Source organism: Penicillium daleae (assembly GCF_028827525.1).
Source record: "Penicillium daleae strain IBT 16125 chromosome Unknown utg000007l_segment0_segment0, whole genome shotgun sequence".
Classification (NCBI taxonomy): domain Eukaryota; kingdom Fungi; phylum Ascomycota; class Eurotiomycetes; order Eurotiales; family Aspergillaceae; genus Penicillium; species Penicillium daleae.
Window position 1 is genome coordinate 1,854,977 of NW_026623155.1, and position 17,591 is coordinate 1,872,567.

General features: G+C 52.7%; 7 protein-coding genes across 7 annotated transcripts; 4 read left to right on the plus strand and 3 right to left on the minus strand.

Annotated features, from left to right (window-relative positions):
* Positions 1-975: 975 nt before the first annotated feature.
* Positions 976-3,303, plus strand: crzA (putative C2H2 transcription factor Crz1; the record flags this gene model as incomplete). The annotated part of the gene is made up of 2 exons (XM_056911214.1): positions 976-2,257; positions 2,315-3,303. 2 exons carry the CDS (start codon positions 976-978, stop codon positions 3,301-3,303), a joined length of 2,271 nt encoding a protein of 756 aa, XP_056764040.1.
* Positions 3,304-4,151: 848 nt separating this feature from the next.
* Positions 4,152-5,947, minus strand: N7458_007833 (alpha-1,2-mannosyltransferase ALG11; the record flags this gene model as incomplete). Its single annotated transcript, XM_056911215.1, has 2 exons — positions 4,152-5,496; positions 5,565-5,947. 2 exons carry the CDS (start codon positions 5,945-5,947, stop codon positions 4,152-4,154), a joined length of 1,728 nt encoding a protein of 575 aa, XP_056764041.1.
* A 344-nt stretch (positions 5,948-6,291) lies between these two features.
* On the plus strand, positions 6,292-7,308 carry N7458_007834 (putative mitochondrial export translocase Oxa2; the record flags this gene model as incomplete). The annotated part of the gene is made up of 1 exon (XM_056911216.1): positions 6,292-7,308. One exon carries the CDS (start codon positions 6,292-6,294, stop codon positions 7,306-7,308), a length of 1,017 nt encoding a protein of 338 aa, XP_056764042.1.
* Positions 7,309-8,190: 882 nt separating this feature from the next.
* ptcF (type 2C protein phosphatase ptcF) lies at positions 8,191-10,116 on the minus strand (the record flags this gene model as incomplete). The annotated part of the gene is made up of 3 exons (XM_056911217.1): positions 8,191-8,308; positions 8,372-9,385; positions 9,443-10,116. 3 exons carry the CDS (start codon positions 10,114-10,116, stop codon positions 8,191-8,193), a joined length of 1,806 nt encoding a protein of 601 aa, XP_056764043.1.
* A 294-nt stretch (positions 10,117-10,410) lies between these two features.
* N7458_007836 (transcriptional repressor TCF25 family protein) lies at positions 10,411-12,642 on the plus strand (the record flags this gene model as incomplete). The annotated part of the gene is made up of 1 exon (XM_056911218.1): positions 10,411-12,642. The coding sequence occupies one exon, from the start codon at positions 10,411-10,413 to the stop codon at positions 12,640-12,642; it is 2,232 nt and encodes a 743-aa protein (XP_056764044.1).
* A 1,264-nt stretch (positions 12,643-13,906) lies between these two features.
* On the plus strand, positions 13,907-14,638 carry N7458_007837 (uncharacterized protein; the record flags this gene model as incomplete). The annotated part of the gene is made up of 1 exon (XM_056911219.1): positions 13,907-14,638. One exon carries the CDS (start codon positions 13,907-13,909, stop codon positions 14,636-14,638), a length of 732 nt encoding a protein of 243 aa, XP_056764045.1.
* A 351-nt stretch (positions 14,639-14,989) lies between these two features.
* N7458_007838 (uncharacterized protein) lies at positions 14,990-16,858 on the minus strand (the record flags this gene model as incomplete). Its single annotated transcript, XM_056911220.1, has 2 exons — positions 14,990-16,485; positions 16,552-16,858. 2 exons carry the CDS (start codon positions 16,856-16,858, stop codon positions 14,990-14,992), a joined length of 1,803 nt encoding a protein of 600 aa, XP_056764046.1.
* Positions 16,859-17,591: the final 733 nt, after the last annotated feature.

Consider the following 17,591-nt stretch of genomic DNA (forward strand, 5'->3'; position numbering starts at 1 on the left):
AGTCTGCCTTGCCCTAACGGCAACGAATCAGTCATCCACCAGGTCCGAGTCCTGGAAGTGGTTAAAGCAGAGAGACCAACTGGAAGCGCGGACCGTGGATGAGACTCAGCTGCGTGGCTGTGCAAACATAAGCTAAAGTCCCCCGCTGCGTTAGCCGGACCGTCCTATGCTCCACCAGAAAACAAGGGAACGATTGGTAGATGCGACTGTTCTCGGTGCGAGGGTATCGCCTTTCTGCAGTGATGGCTGACCCTGGCATACCAAAGGACGGAAGAGTGTCACCAAAACAAAATAACCATCACCATAGCATCGAAAAGGTGATGGCGAGAAATGCCTGGAACGAACCCCCCCCCCCCCCCCCAAAAGAGGGGGGGGCTCTTGTGCCTATCTGTTATCGTAGTGGACACGATGTGGGACTAGTCCAGAAAGTCCTGGAGTAAGTGACCCAGTATGGGTTCATTCTGTATGCTCCATACGGTATGAGACACACGATGCCCAGGGGCCAAATCTTGACTCCTTTTTTTTTTTTTTGGCTGGGACCTTGCCCTGGTCCGGAAAGTGTAGTTACTCCGGTGGGCCATCGAACACGTCGCGAAAAGGAAAAGTGACTTTTTCAAAAATACCGTCTGCTTCTTGCAGACCGCCTTGCACACGTGCGGTCGCCATTTATCGGGTCCCTCCATCATCACCACCACCACCACTTTCACCTTCAACTTCGTCTTCGTCTTTAGATGATGTTGCTGTCTCGTTGACCCTGGCGAATGCTTCTTTGCGCACGCCGGTCTCGTCACTGTGAATGCTATTATATCCCCCACCGACTTTATCCGTCTCAGCTGTTAGCCTCCTGCCGCTCGTCCAATCACCCTGATCCCTCCGGTTTGGCGCTCGCGGCCGCCCTGTGTCGCGCTCTCGCCTGTCCCACCTTATAACCCTCCAGCGGTATAGAGCCGGTTATCGCGAATTCTCCCCACCACCATGGCATCCCACGATCATACCCAGGGCCCGGGTCCCGTCTCCGCAGAGATTAAGCGTCGCAGCGTGAGCCCATCACCCCACGCCCAACAACAATATCACGACCCAACCGCGGGTCTAGCCCTGGGCCCCTCCATGTCAGCCGCATATGGGACAAATCCGCCATTTGATAATTCCAATGCCGACCCCAGCATCAGCGGCACCGAATCTTACGGTTACTCGGCGAATTACCTCTCGGGGCTTCCGCCTCAGAGCTTGGCCCCTCCATCTAGTCAGCCTTTCCCACCAACGCCGAATACAACCAACATCGCGATCTCGCAATCGTTTGACCCGAACATGGTGGAACAGCTAGACCCAGGAGTGTCGGGCTTGCAAACGGGACAACTCACCGAGAATTTCTCCAATCTGCTCAATTCAAGCACCGGGGAGCTGGATTTCTCAGCGTACCAGAACCATAGCCCTCACAGTGCTAGTGCATCCGAGTATGATTCGTCGCTGATGCTGGATCCACAAATGCACCAGCACCAGCAGGCCATGCACCAAGCGGTCAATCCAGCTGATCTCATTAGCCCTATCTCCAATCCCTCTGCATCCTCACGCCCACCGTCGCAAGACCCACAGCAGTCATCCCCCGGGCCCATGTCACCTCCGGGGGGAACTCCCGGAGCATACTATACTCCGCAGCATTCGCGGCATACCTCGTTGGATCCAGCTACGGCCGCCTATCTCAGTGCGCAGTCGAGCCAGGATTGGCCGTCTATGATAAACAATAGCGCCTTCCAGAGCCATCGCAGAGCGCCGTCAGAGGTCTCAGAGGTCTCGTCGGCCAATCACTCACCCTACTTGGCTCAGCATGATTACGATGCTATTGAAAACAACACTTCGCCATCCCTTGCTCCACAGAATGATCCGGCTCTATACGATAATGCTCTCGGCATTGAGCAGTTTACGCTGTCAGAGCAGCACCAGCAGGGCTTCAGCCCCGCCCACAGCCCATATATTTCGCCGCGACTCATGCCCCAACAGGGCACTGATATGGTTCCTAGTATCCAGTATACCTCGGCTAGCAACCAGTTCCCACCTGCGCCGATAGATATGTATGAAATGCCTGGTGATGATATGATGGGATCGCACCCCGCAGGCGACATTGGTCAAGCCTCCCAGATGGCGCCTCCATCGATTAACGTGGAATTTGCTCCCCCATCTCGAAGCCCAAGCTTCGGCCCAAGCTTCGGCCCACCCAAGCCAGTGGCTGATCTGGACTCCTTGAGTCCCCCCGCAATGAGTGAGCTTTCCAACCTCGTGTATTGATTTTTTTTCTCGGTGCTCATATCTCTACCAGGACCCCGTGTACGCAGCAAGTCAGATCCTTACGCACACCCTGCTTCTCGTCAAAGATCCCCCGCGACTTCAACAACCAGTCTCGAACCCCTTGCCCCTACTTCCCCCCGATCACTATCGCCTCACTCGCGTAGCAATCCTGGCTCCCGTGACGTGTCTCCGTCAAGGTCTAATAGACGTCTTTCGACATCATCCATCGAGAGTCGCAATTACATTCTAGATCTGGCTGACCCCGGACGCCCTGGTGCAGCTCCCGGTGACTCGAAGCGCGTCCAGAAACACCCTGCCACTTTCCAGTGCACTCTATGCCCTAAGCGGTTCACTCGAGCATACAACCTGCGCTCGCATCTCCGCACCCACACCGACGAACGACCATTTGTCTGTACAGTCTGCGGCAAAGCCTTCGCTCGTCAACACGACCGCAAGCGCCACGAGGGCCTGCACTCTGGCGAAAAGAAATTCGTCTGCCGCGGTGACCTTGCCCGGAGCGGCCACTGGGGCTGCGGCCGTCGATTCGCGCGTGCAGATGCCCTCGGCCGCCATTTCAGATCCGAGGCGGGCCGTGTCTGCATCAAGCCGCTACTCGACGAAGAGTCTCAGGAACGTGATCGCATCTTGGCCGAACACCAACAGCAGCAGCAGCAACCTGCCGGCCACCTGCAACCCGTCCCTCAGCCACTCGTCATGCCCGGCGTTCCAGGCATGGACGGCCAAACTTCGGGTAACTTCGTTCTTCCTGCAGCTCTGCTTGCGCAATACCCAGCACTGCAAACGCTGCAATGGGACCAGCTCGCCGCAGCGGGCGATGACCCCAGTGACATCGGTGGCCGGAGTAGCTTCGACGCCAGCTCTGGAGGCGAATTCGGCTTTGACGACGACGAGTCCGGCATTAGCAGTGTGTCGGGCATAAGTGGTGGATATGGAAATAACCAGGGCACCATGTACGGAGGTCAGATGCTTGGGATGAATCCAGGGGATCCTGGATACTGATGATGACGCGATGCTGCCTTCACTCGTTTATACCCCTCGCGTTTTCTTGTGATATTGGAATAGGAAAAGCAATGGTTTTTCAGAAGATCTGTATTACCTTGCATTGTGCGAACCTTGATATTTTTTGGTCCTACTTGGATTCCTCCTTTCTCATTCTTTATTCCCCGGCTTATCCCTTATAGAGAAGGGGTTCCTGGCGTTCTGATACACGGTGGGAGATTGGCTGATTTGGTTTTGATTTTGATTTTCTTGGCCATGGCCAGAAGTAAGGGGGGTTCTGATCTATTTACGCGTTTCTGCTTGCCTGCATTCAACATATATACTAGCATTCGTTTGGGCATAATGGCCTTCCCCTGACGATGATGGTGATTCAGCATTGGCATCAACCCACCTTCACATCCCCTGATCTTTTGTTCTTCTTATCATGGTCATCTCGGTGCATTTGTTCTGCCCATGTGATGCATGATGCCTCATACCCGTCCACCTTTGTTAGTTCTTGTGTTTATCACTCTTCTTGGGTCTTGTTGGAGATACCTCAATTTAGGAGTTATACACCATTCTGAATTCAGATTATACATCATCATGTGTTGACAAAGCTGGCTCTGCGCCAGATTATAGTAGAACCGAATTGATCGCAGTCCATAAATAAGGGTTGCAGAACATCATGTGATCTCGAGTATACCCCGTGCCTTCAGTTTGGTCTATTAGAAGATCCGGTTATTATTCAAGGATGTACCTATTTCCAGGGAGTGACAGACACTAATCAAAACACCTATACACATCACATCATCAACGCAAGATCTGATTATTTCATCTATATCAAAATGAGAGAAATATTCTACTCAACTCTACCGCGAAGCCTCAACCAACTTCTGCACCTGTCCCAGCCACTTCCGCGAGAACTCTTCCTCCGTAAACCTCTGCGCTGACCGTCTCGCCCGCAAACGCATAGCAACCTTCTCCGACTCCGGCAGTGCAAGCGCCGCCTCAAAGGCAGCCGCGAATTGCTCCTCCGTCTCGGCGCGGAATCCAGTCGCTCCGTCGCCGAGGTCCACGACGATGTCCTCACGGGGACCGCCGGAGTCGTGCGTCACGCAGATCAGGCCCGCGGCTTGGTACTCGACGACGCAGATGCCAAAGTGCTCGTTCCACATGGCGTTTACGCCGACGGAGGCTGTGCCGAGGTGCGATAGTACGGCGGGCCAGCTTGCGTCGCAGAGGAAAGTGGTTTGGTCGCGGATGCGCAGCTCGTGTGCGAGCAGGCGGAGGTTGTAGATGTGGGTTTCGTCCGGGCTGGCGTGGCGGACGGATCCGATTAGTACCAGTCGCGGTTGCGGTTGGTCGGCGTATGCTGCGTTGCGGGCACGCTCTTGCAGGAACCGCGCGAACGAACGGAGGACGAGCGGGTGGTTCTTCTCTGGGCGGAATTGTGCGATGTAGAGCAGTGTCGGGTGGCGGGTCCTCTCACTCTCGGCGTCCACGGTGATGCTGGATTCTAGCTCTGAGACTGCCGTGGGAGGGAACACGACGGCTGGTGAGGAGGGTGTACCCTTGCCAGCGGTGGTCGCATCGTTGCCGGCTTTATCCTTGCCAGTGCCCCAGAGTTTGCGGATGTGGGCTGCAGTCCAAGAGGAATTGCACATGACCACGTCGACGTGGCGGCCGACCCAGCCATACAGTTGGGCGAACAGTTGCCAGTAGCGTCGCTTAACGGTTCCCTTGAGCCCCTTGCCTGCTCCTGCATTCAAACCTTGGATCCCGCTTTGGTCGTCGAGAGATGCGAGCATATCCGTGGAAATAGTCGGGTAGTGCACGTAAGCGCCAGTTGGCACGGTAGGGAAGAGCCATTTGCATAGTGCCAACGTAAAGGCATAGCCCATGGTATCAATGAATACGTCCGGCACCAGGAGTGTAAAGGCGTCGTATGCGACAACCAGCGATCCCAACGACTGCAACAGCAGCGTCATGTGTGAGTAAGAGCTGGCGACGACGTATTTGCGGGTGGTCAAGTACAGGAGCACCACTGTCGGAGCATGCAAATGAATGTTGAATCTGTTCTCGACTCGCTCCAACATGGTCGCTTTGTTGACTTCATGGTCGCCGGTGTAGATAGCGCATATCGCCTTGGGCCAGCGTTTCTGTGTTGCGCGCACTGCTTCCCAGAGTACACGCTCTCCACCGCCACCAGCATTACTATAAAATCACCAAGTCAGTGATCAATTTCCACGAAACAACAAAAGTAAATCGAAAGCTAGCCCTACCAGAATGGATGGAAGAATCCGATAATTCCATTCCAGTCATCCGGTCTCTTTGCTCCGTCACCGACACCGCTGTCACTGCTGCTGGACGTCTTCACTCCACCAGATCCAGCAGTATCATCCACCTTTTCCCAATCCTCATCCTCGGCCGAGCTCCGCGCCAGTGAGTGTGTCAAGTTCTTTGCGCGCAGCGTCTTTAATAGTTCCTCTTCATCTGATCGCGCCCGCGCGATCACATATTCACGCCGAGATCGAGTGCGTCGGCGGATCAGCCACCCCGCGCCGCGCAGAACCAGCCCTACCACGCTGCCTATAAGCTGAGGGAGCAGGAAGGCGGTCGTCGCGGCGATCAAGAGCACGAGAATGGCGGTGGTCAGGATGGCCATGGTTGCGTCGGATTTTCACCAGGATCCACGCATAGTACCCGCGATTCGAATGGGGTGTCCGGGGGAGGTTAAGAGGGATGGTGAGAGAAGAAGGAGAAGGAGATGACTTGTTCGGGATGCCAGTCAACACCAGGGCCCCGCCTGTGCCCGCCGTTCGATCAGTTGACGTGGAACGTAACTTACAATACGCGTCACATGATACAGGCTCCAGTGGACCTGAATTTCCCCGAGTCGGCCATTCCTCCGCTCGGAGCTCTTCGATGATCTTTTGACCTGATCTGCGAGTTGGAGAAAACAGGAATTCTCACGCTGGTGATTATCCCCTCGTGCCCTCCCGGTCGGTCATGAACTCGGTTCGTTCCAGGGTATTGCGCGCCCCCCACAGGGCCCTGCCGCTGGCGGCACGCTCGCAGCTCCGACACTTCCACCCGACCAAACCAGCTCCGTGGATCAATGAAGCTCTCGATGCCTCCGCCGGGCTCATCCATGGCGTACACAATATCACCGGCCTGCCATGGGTGGCCTCAATCCCGCTCACGGCCCTTTTGGTGCGAACACTAGTCGGCTTGCCCTTACAAATGTACACCAGAGTCCATGCACGACGCGGACGAGACATCTTACCCCTCAAGCAGGCCTGGGCAAACTGGGCCGATTCAAGGAAGAAGCAGCTGGGCGGAGGCCCGCTCTCTAAGCAGCCCCGTATGGAAATCGACAGAGAATACCACGATAAGATCAAGTTTGTACACAAGCGATGGGGTATCTCGGCCACGGCCCGCTTTGCGCCCGTTCTGCAATTGCCAGTCTGGATCATGCTCATGGAGAGTATCCGTGGAATGTCCGGGAATAAGAACGGCCTGGTGCCATGGCTACTCTCATTGATAGAGGGTGATCGGGAAGCCACCGATGCCGCCGTCAACTCTCTCCATCTAGTAGTGGAACCCACCTTCGCTAATGAGGGTGCACTATGGTTCCCCAATCTACTTGCGGGTGACTCGACCGGTATCTTGCCGGCAGTCCTCGCGGCTTCCATTCTTCTGAATGTCCAGGCCGGCTGGAAAGCAACATCGCGCGCTGAACTGGCCGATATGCCAAAGATGGAGATGTACCGGGCCGCTTCTTTCAACGGTATACGTCTCTTAATCCAGATTCTGGCGCTGAACGTGGGCGTGTCCGCATATCTCTATGAGATGCCAGTCGCTCTTTTGATCTACTGGATCAGTAGCTCTAGTATTGCCACGCTGCAGACCTACATTTTGGAGAAGAAGATGTTCATGAAGCCGCCAATCCCAGTGTCCTCCAGACGCTATGTCGATTACGACAATCCTGAAGCTTCGGATCCGTTCCATATGAAACTGCGCTGAGGGAACTCAAGAAACAGCAAATGTGAACCGGCTGGAAAAGAATACTCTAATATTCTCATCCGATGGCCCAGACCTGAGACACGCATTGACCCCAGCGGAATCATGATTCCCCCACTGCAATAAATCTCGTAGCCTCGGCTACCTCGAATTCGAAACCACGAAACGGACGCTCAGTGGGCCGAATCGGGCTTCAAGAGAAGTTCACCGCTCGTGCTATCTTCCAAGCATTCTCGCTCCTTGCAGGCCCTTGTCATTTTACGGGCACAGAATAGCCACGCAATGCACGGGGGCTCTTGTACTATATACTCCATATCATCAAACCTGTACAATTAAAGACAATCAAAAACCAACGAAGAAAATAGATTCTCCAAATCATCAATCTTTTGACGGTGTATACCCATACCCAATCAGGATATTTGTCTACGTCCACGATATTCCGGCTTGTTCTTTTCCCTCCTTATCGTTGTGTGCGGTTCTTCCTCGCGCACCACACGGACAGGCTCACTTTAAACTACCACGTCTTGCTACGTAGATTCTGAACTATTAGGCTACGCCACTTGAGTTGGATCTTATCTCTTAGAATTCCCCCGCAGCTTGCGGGTCAATCGTTATATTGCGCATGATAGATAGCAGAGATCTGTACAGATGTCAGATGATAATCCCGTAGAGGCACAAAACCACCCAATCACTGGTAATATTCGAGAATTGCAGTAAATCAACAACCCTTAAGGTTGGGCCTTCGCTCCCTTCGCTCCCAGATCCGTGAAGTGCTGGACGAGTATTTGAGAAAAATCATTCGAGAAAAGAACGGTAAAGTACCAAGCCACCGTATCCCACGCCCCTATTCTGGGAGGCACAGTGACAAAGTCAGACCCAGCCAGCTTACAACTTCGCTTTGGGGGGCTCTTCCGAAGCGCTGGCTTCCTTGTTGATCTCAACTGTACCAGTACGGGTGTCAGGACCTTGGCCGAAGAAGATAACCTCAACGGTGACATCGTCCCTAAAATGCAAAAGCAAGCGGTTAGCATACCGTTGAGGATTAACGAGTGTAGACGATACATACCGATATCGGCGAGAGTATGGGGCAGGTAGAGTCAACAAAGCACAAACCATGTCCTTGTCCTTTCCACCCATGGCGTTACGGACGAGGTGAGTAGCGGCATTCTTGTCCTCAACAACAAATCGGCTGGCTGCACCAGAGATATCATATTGCTGTTGGCGGATGGGACGGCGCTGGCCCTCAGTAGATTGATCCTTGGCTGGCTCCACGGGCAACTGCTTTTGGCTGTCGAAACTGAACCAGCTTTGCAGCCAAGCCTTAGATCCACCGCTGCCAGACTGCTGTTGCTCCAACCATTGACCAACCAAGCCAACTACTTCCTCATTGCTCAGCATCTCCCAGAGACCATCAGTGGCCATGACGATAAAATCGCCTTGAGATGGGTCAATCTTAGTGGTAGTGATAACGGGCTCAGCAGTGACATATGGGGGAGTCTTCAAGAGGGGGTGAGGTGTGCGGCCGAAAAACTGCTGTTTGATCTTATCTTGGACTTCCCTGCTCCACTTGTAAAAAGCATCGCCGAAAGCACGGCTCGGCTCGAGACCACCCAGGATGCGACCATTCCGGGTAACATAAGGCTCGCCGGGATGCTCCTCTTGAAGGCGCTTGACTTCAGAAGGGGTACCGCCAGTAAGATCTTCAGATAGGGCAGTGGCGGTCCACTTTCCATTGGGACCGCGGCGGCCGAGAACAGCGCGAGAGTCACCGGCAACGGCGACCTTGAGATCCTTAGATTGCGAATCGTAGAAGCTTAGGAGAGCACAAGATCCCGAGAGCGCAGGTGCAAGGAGCTCAGCAGCCATACGGCGCGACTTGGATTTCAGTACCTTGTCCACACTCTCGTGCACAATGTCATTGTCCAGACGAACAAATCCTTGTTTGATTGCCTGATCAATTGCCTCGGACGATGGCACAAGAACCGAGGGGTCGGCCGCAGCAGCCTTGTAGGTAGCATTGAGTTCTCGCGCAACGTAGGAGATCAGTACATTTCGCAACTTGGCGGATGTGGTCCAGCCCCTATTTTAAAATTAGCCAAAAGCCATATCGATTTGCAACCTCCGGAGGTCTCCTCACGAATGACCATCAAACACTGCCCAGAACATCCAATCACTGTTTGGCTCTCCGTTCGTACTGGCCGCCGTCGATGATGACACCTCGACAATCTTCTCGGCATGGTCGTCTTCAATAGGGGAGTTGCTAGGCACCTGAACAATGTCGTATCGCACAACACCCTTGCCTCTGTTCACCAAGTATGACTCCTCATTCTTGCGCAGCTTCTCCGTGGCTTGTTCCGGTGTCAACATCTCCAGGACACGTCGGTCCGAATCGTCTGTGTTCTTCGATAACGGCTGGTCTCCGGAAAGCGTTGCAGTATAGAATTGATCGTTGCTCACTAAGAGCGCGCGACGGGTCGACTCTGATGGATCCTCGGCGTGAGCAGAGGTTATTGCGCTCGCGGCGAATCCTCGAACCTGCGTTGCTAGTGACTGCGCGGTGCCGTCCGCTCGATAAGCATACCAGGCTCCGGAAGCAACAACGGTTGAAATAACGGCAAGGGAGAACCTGCGAAGATGCATGGAGGACTGAAGGGCCGCTGGAGCTAATGACGGGCGTCGGCCTCCCGAATATGACCGTAGGCCTCGGACCGAGTTGTGGGTGTAAGTGAGCGAGCACGGCCGTTTAGTGGTGACCTTCCATACTGGAGCACGCCGAGCAGTACGGAACGCTTGAACAGCCGCCCGACGCATTGATTCTGCGGAGAATCGAGCAAATAGATTATGTCCCTGTGAAACGGGACGATATTGGGAGCTCCCTTTCAAGACGACTCCGAGAGATCGAATGAAGGACACAAGGGAACTGGGGAATGCGCGCGGTTCTTGACCGTCAGATAAGGGGTCACGTGGACATACGGCAAGAACCACGCTAAGCCTCATCGGGTCCCCTTTCGTCATTCCCCGCGGCATCTTTACTTGTCGTTGTTCTTGCCCGCGACAGACTGGTGCTCTTTCAATCGTTTGTGGCGCGTGGCGCGAGACCTCTAGATGTCTTCTCGTGCGATCCGGAAGTTGCAGAAGCTGCGCGAGCTGGAGCTGCAGCAACAACAAGAAAATGAAGATGCATCTAGCGACGAGGAGCCTCCACGCCCCACGAAGCCGAAGTTTAACGCCTTCGATCTTCTCAATGCCGGCGGCGATGGCGACGACGACGACGACGACGACGACGAAGATGATGCGGGATCAGAGGAGAATATTCAGGAACCAGTGATTCAGCAACCGGAGCCTGAGCTCGCGCCGGCTGAGGCTAAGAGTGCCAGCAAGAAAAAGAAGAAGAAGAAGAAGAAGAAGGCTAAGGCGGCGGTGGTAAATGAGCCAGAAGCTAATCAATCTGATGCTGAACTGGATGAAATCGATCGAGCTTTGAAGGATCTTGCCACGGAAGGTCAACTGCCAGCTGGTGGGGGTGCGGCTACCACGACAAACACTGAGGATGCCTCGTTCCCCAAGACCACCGACGAACTGCTGGCGGTCGATCCCAAATTCTTGAATGCGACAAATGAGATGAAACGGCTGTTTGGCAATGTGGTTTTGGAAAACTTTGACCAGCCGGCTGATGCAGGTACCGGCCGTCGGCGGGATCGCAATCGTGAGACGGTAGACCTTGGCCAAGCCTTGACGGGACGATACAGTCCGGCCAGCAGAGGGCAGAGCTTAGCGGGCGTGACACTTCGGCGGAATATTTTGATGCAAGGCAAGGACGAGTGGCCTCGAGCACCAAGTGGAGGACTCGGCATGGAGCTCGAGGAGAAGCTCGCGTCAGGCGTCACCCTGTACCGAATCGTTCACAACGCGGGCTATCAGGACGTACAGAGACAGTTTGAGCTCTGTGTTGAGTCGATGGACCCACAACGCCTGATTCACCACCTTCAATACAACCCTTACCACATCTCGACTCTCCTTCAGGTCTCTGAGATTGCCAAACACCAGAGTGATCATGCGGTCTCTGCTGACCTCTTGGAGAGAGCACTGTTCAATATTGGGCGCTCCGCGCACTCATCATTCAACACCCGACTAAGAGAAGGTCAAGCCAGGCTAGACTTCTTACACATGGGGAACCGTGAGTTGTGGCTGGTTGGCTGGAGGTACATAGCAAACCTGGGTATGAAGGGGACTTGGAGAACCGCCTACGAATGGGCCAAGCTACTTCTAAGCTTGAATGACTCAGATCCTTACTGTATGAAGCTTTTGATCGATCATCTTGCTCTACGTGGCCGAGAGTATGCTCAATTTGTGGACTTGTGTACCCAGACACGGTTCAGTCGTGATTGGGCTGACCTTCCAAACATCCAATGCTCGCTTGTCATGGCCTATCTCCGGTTGAACAAGCCCCAGGAGTCCCGCCAACAGCTTCATCATGCCATGTCCCGTTACCCGTGGATTTTCAACCGACTTGCTCAAGAGTTGGACCTTCAACACATCCCCAAACAGATCTGGGGCCAGATGCCTCCGACTGGATCTCACGAACTTCTTACCGAACTTTACATCTCGCGAGCGAAAGACCTTTGGAATACGCCGGAGGCTGTTTCTCTCATTGTCGAGGTTGCCGATACCCTGTCCAACGATCAACAGGCTATTGAGGCACCAGAGATTACGTTGGATATTGCCCGCCACGTGGTCCTATCCGACATTCCCAAAGTCACAACCCATCTTCCCACCCGCTTCGTGTCTGGTCGGATGTCTGCTTCAGATCCTCTTCCACCCTATGAGTCAGAAGCTTTCCGTCAGCAGGCCGATCCAACACCATCCTATCTTGCACGAGTTCCGGAAGCAGGACGGCCTCAATGGCTTCGCGACCTTTTGGATCAATTGCAAAACGGCGGTGGCATTCGCTTCCCCGGGCTTCCAGGGGGTGATGATGGATCGGATGCTGAGGATACTCCGCAAGATGAGGCCGAGAATGCTCCGCCTGGTGGTCGAGTACGCGCCTTGGCTGGTGATCAGCAGGTGCTTGAGCAATGGCTATTGCAGGATGGACTCGAGTCTTTGCAAATGTTCCTACATGAATATGGAGTTGATCGAGGAAACTGGGGTGATGTTGTGGACTATGGTCCGCTAACCGATTACCTCGAAGCTCTCCAGGAAATCCAGCCTGAGACGTCTCGCCAGCGACTTCTGCACGGTCCAATCCAGGAAGTGATCGGAGAATTTGCGGTTACAATGCTTGAAGATGAACTGGAGATGATGGAGGATGAGCTGGTGGCTGAAAATAGCGATTAAAAACGGGCAATCTGCCTGTTCAAAGTTAGATAGGTCCATCAATAAAAAGCGTAAGATCCTCAATCAAGTCCCAGTAGACTGAACGAATAGGCGAGGAGAAGACTGAAGCCAGTAGCACCGTCATGGAGCTCTTGCATATTTCCCCATGTGACAGTCTTTGCAAAAAGAATGGAAGATCCGAACTCATCCTACGGCGGCCAATAACGGCCACCAACTAAAAAACCAATTTTCTAAGGCAGAAAGACCGGTAGAATTCTTAAATCAGCTACTTCTAGCTACTATACGCTTCGTAGTATCTCTAATCTCGCGCTTTTCGCTAAGTTAAGTACTGGGGTAGCCTTTTTTTACCTATACGCCTATTTTAGACTAAGAATTAGCTCGATTTTACTATAAGGTTACCGTTCTACTATATAAAGCTATTTAGAAAAGTAAATCATAAAGATTAATTAGCTAAAATCTATACTAGATAAGATAAGACCCTTTATATAAGACTCTTTGTATAATTATAGCTACTAGAGAGGGCCTACTACGAGTTTCGTTGATTCTACGATCGTTCGGATATATATATATATACTTAGCACTATAGTGTAAGGCATAGAGCAATTACGAGAGCGGTCGGGTAGGTAACTATTCATAAGTTTTTAGTCGGTGGCCGTAATCGGCCGCCGTACTTATCCTCTCATCATCGGATTGCTGGGTAACTGTAACAATAGCATGCCTGCGCCGTTTTCAAGACTCTCCAGGAGGATTGACGAGTGTGCGAAATAGCCCGGTGGACTGCGTACCTCCTGTCACAATACTCCGAAAATTCTCATCGCAACATGATCCTGGAAACTCCCTTGACAAATGGGGTAATATCCCAACATTAAAAGTGAAGCAAATGTAACCTCTGGAAGGAGTCCTCCGGCGGGGTGCTCATCTTCACCTATCAAGGCATACAATCCGTGCGGGGATCGTCTACGACGGTCATCGAAAGTTGATCCCCCCGCTTCGATTGTGAAACCTGATCAGTACCGGAGCTTCGATATAATGAACGATTTATTAGCCGTTCGTACCCGGAAAATCATTTCCCGAGAGCATCAGGTTCTATCGGTTACAGTTTGTAGATGAAGCTATCCAAGTCAAGGCCGATCTGCACTTAAAGTGCATCCGACAGCTAGGCCGAATATCACACAGTCGAGTATAAATGCAGTAGATACCTAAAAGATAACCACTAGACAAGCAAAAAGAATCTAAGCAAACGAAATACAACCTACCCATAGACATGAAGCATTCATGGTCCCTTGTCCTAGCTACTTTGCCCTGCCTGGCATTGGCACTACCAAGTCCTGAGAGCCAGATCATCAAACGCGACAGTACTCTTATACCCAAATCATGTTTTGACTCCACCTCTTCACTCACGGAGTACTTCAACTACAACTACCCATGGGGCGACACCCACAACGGCGCCGCAATCATGAGCAGCTCTAACGCAGTGATAAACACTGCAGGAACTCTGACCCTAGAAGCGGTATACACCGGGGCCTCAGACTATGCGTATGATTCGGGAACCGTGTACGCCAAACAGCACTTCACTGTTGCAGAATCCGGCGGTCTAGATTTTACAGCCGACTTTATCGCCCCAGTTGCCAAGGGTACATGGCCTGCTTTCTGGTTGAATGGTGTGAACTCCTGGCCTCCGGAGGTTGATATTGCCGAGTGGAAGGGTACTGGAGATATCAGCTTCAACACTTTCAATACCTCTAGTGCGGTAGAAGCTCTGAATGTCAATTATCCCAATCCAACCGAGTTCCACACTGTTCTTGCGGAATTGCGGGATGAGAATGGGAGTGACGTTAAGGTCAACTTTTATCTGGATGGGACCCTCATTACTACTCAATATGCCAAGGGACTTGTTGGGCAGCCATTGGAGCTTATAATTGATTTGCAGATGGAAGGGAGCAGTGGAAGTCCAGGTCCGACGGGGAGTATGTTCGCCTTCTCTCCTCTTGTTTGATTTAATACGAAAGCTAATGTGTTGATGATAGCAACTCTATACCAGATCAAGAACTTGGAGGTGGTCAGCAAGAATCCTTAGTCGATTATGCTGGAGGTTCTCGGGATTTCAGGCTCTTCACTGTTCAGTGAGCTCAATCTGTCCTTAAGCTACCTGCGCTAGGAATCAAGTCTACAGGGTGACATCGACATGTTATACTTTTGTAGAATTGTTTACTCGTACCCTTTGTGTGCTATGAGATATTTGAACCCCGGCTTAAAGCAAAGAAAAAGCGAAGCTAGCCAAAGCAGGATTCAACCTATAGCATCTGAAAAGCACAGTATACAAGTAACAATCAGCCCCACTCGATGTTTAGTTGCTGCCAACCAAGAATCTGAACACGGCACGGATAAAGTCCAGCGTATCCTGCGCACTACCAGTTGGGATGGCTTGGGCACTCGCAACGCTGCTAGGGGTGGCCACGACCGTGTTGGGTTTGGAGGTCTGGCGGGCCTGGGTGGTGAAGGTAGTCACGGTTTGTACGGCTTGCTCAGCGGGAACAGTTGTGGTTTTAGCGGTAGCGGTGGGTTCAACGATGGCGGCAGTGGTATCAGCAGCAGTAGTCTCGGCGGCAGTAGTCTCGGCGGCACTAGTCTCAGCGGTAGCAGTGTTCTTGGTGGAAGTGGCAGAAGTTGTCGTCGCAGAAGCAGTTGTGGTGCTGTTAGTAGACTCTCCAGTGCTCATACAAGCAAAAGACACCTTCTGATAAGTCGCAGCAGTACCAAACCCAACCGCCTGCGACAGATCCCACTCCATGCTGACATACGGCCAGCAAATACGACCATCCGACATAGTAACCATATCACCCGCAACATAGACATCAGTGCTCGAGAAAGCATCGCCAACCTTGCTACCATCCGAGCTCACCTCCTGGAAGAAAGAGCCCGCAAACTGTCCGCGACAACCCATGGCAATGTAGTCACAGATCGGGTTCGAGATCTCTTCCCAGGTGACCAGGGCTGAGCTGGTGCCAAAGGTAGCTGCGTGAGCGTTGGAGCAGTCATTAGATCCTTGGGTGATCCAGTTGACCTGGCTGTCTCCATCTTCGGTGCCGACAACGGAGGTTGCCTGGGCGCCGACCTTGGTGTACTTGTCTGTGAACAGGGAGATGGCAACGTTCCGGCCGTTAGTGCGGTTGTTGACGTGAGTGTAGCCGTCGCCCATCCATGTGTTCTCGGTCACATCGATGGCACCACGAGATACCCAGGCGAAGATGTACTTGGTGGTGTCTGCAAAGCGAGCCAAGGCGCTATAGCTACCAGACATACCACCCATCGGCTCACCAGAACCACCGTTGGTAGTGTTCTCATTCGAGATCTTGACTCCGTCATTCATCATGCCTTGTCCCTTGGTATTCAACCAGATAGCGCCCTGGTCCTCGGCGCAGATACTGGCGAACGGAGCTTGATCGGCAGCCTCGAATGCAATACCGGTGTTGTGGCTGCATCCCCAGGAACTAGATGCACCGGTGATAGTGTCCAGCTCTCCGGCATTGGTGACATACTGGATGCTATCACCGAAGTGACCGGAGGCATCGCCAGTGTAATCAGTGACAACGAAGTAGGCGCCGTATAGACCTTCGCTTTCAGAGTAGACGAGGTCTCCGTTCAGGTCCGGGGAAGCGGAGAGGCCGTCAGCGGCGTGCACTCCAGGTCCTCCCAGCCAGGTTTTCCAGGTTTGCTTGCCATCAGTATAACGGTACAAGACAGGAACGGGGGTATCGCTGGGCGGCGCATTGGTAGTACCCGAAGGCATGGCTTCGTTGGTCAGAAGAGCGAAGCCATCATTGTGAGCGACAAGACCCCCGGCTAAATGTCTCAATCATTTAGAATATCTTCTCGACTTGGGATTATCAGAGTCATGGTCTATCTTACCTTCCTTTCCACCAGGGACGGTAACAGTAGTCCCCGTAGCCTTGAAGGTGGTAGGGTCCAATTGTTGAATATGAACATCAGTCTCGCTAGAATCTAGATAGGCAATGTATGCAGACTTTCCATCAGGAGACACCGCGAAAGGAGTGCGGCGGTGGTGAGGATAGCCAGTCCAGTAGGATTCCTTGATGGGATTGAAAGCACTGTCGAGTGCCAGCACATCGACATAAGTTTGAAGGTTAGAAGAGGTCAGACCAGCAGAGGCGCCGAGCGCCGCCGAAAGCAGATAAAGAATGAAAGTCCCACGCATTTTGGGGAGGGAAAATGAAAGTCGGTGCTACTGCTTCTGGGTCTGATGGAGATTGTGTAGATCTGCCGGGATCTACACCTTTTTAAACCTTGTCTTGACGAACACTACAAATTAGCCGGAGACGCCTTCAAGGCCTGGTACAGAGACGAGTCCGATGCCATGCTTCAAGCAAATAACGTTGAAGAGGGAGGTTGGGACGGTGAGTGTTTCATGTGCTGCCAAGCGCACCCTTAATGTACATTATGATGTGCTCCGTAGTTCCCCATCACCAGTCCAGTAGAGTAGCCACTGCCAGAAACGGTGTATAATCCGGTCCTTATGAAACAATGTTTCACCGTCATTTATGCGGAACCCCCACATTTTTATTTTTCCATGACTGATAGCTTGATCTTGATAACGCCTTCTTTGCAAGCGCGTATTTTAATGCTGGCTGCGGCCTTCCTGTTAGGGAGCTTCGGATCGGATCCACCGACTGCTAGCTTCCGGTAGGGTCCAGAGACTCCAGACCAGTGAGAAAGGGCATCTTGGCGTTTAATTATCTGTCAGGGGCTGTTTCCACCTAGCTAGAAGGTTTGTGCTGACTCTATTTAAGTTATTCAAGAGTATTTAACCAGGGGGAAGTTGTCATATTGAAGTCCCTGGCTGGTTATGGATACGAATACGCAGAATTCCTCATGCGCTAGATACAAAGCGCAACTCTAAAAGAATAATAATATCGTATTTCCCTTTGAAC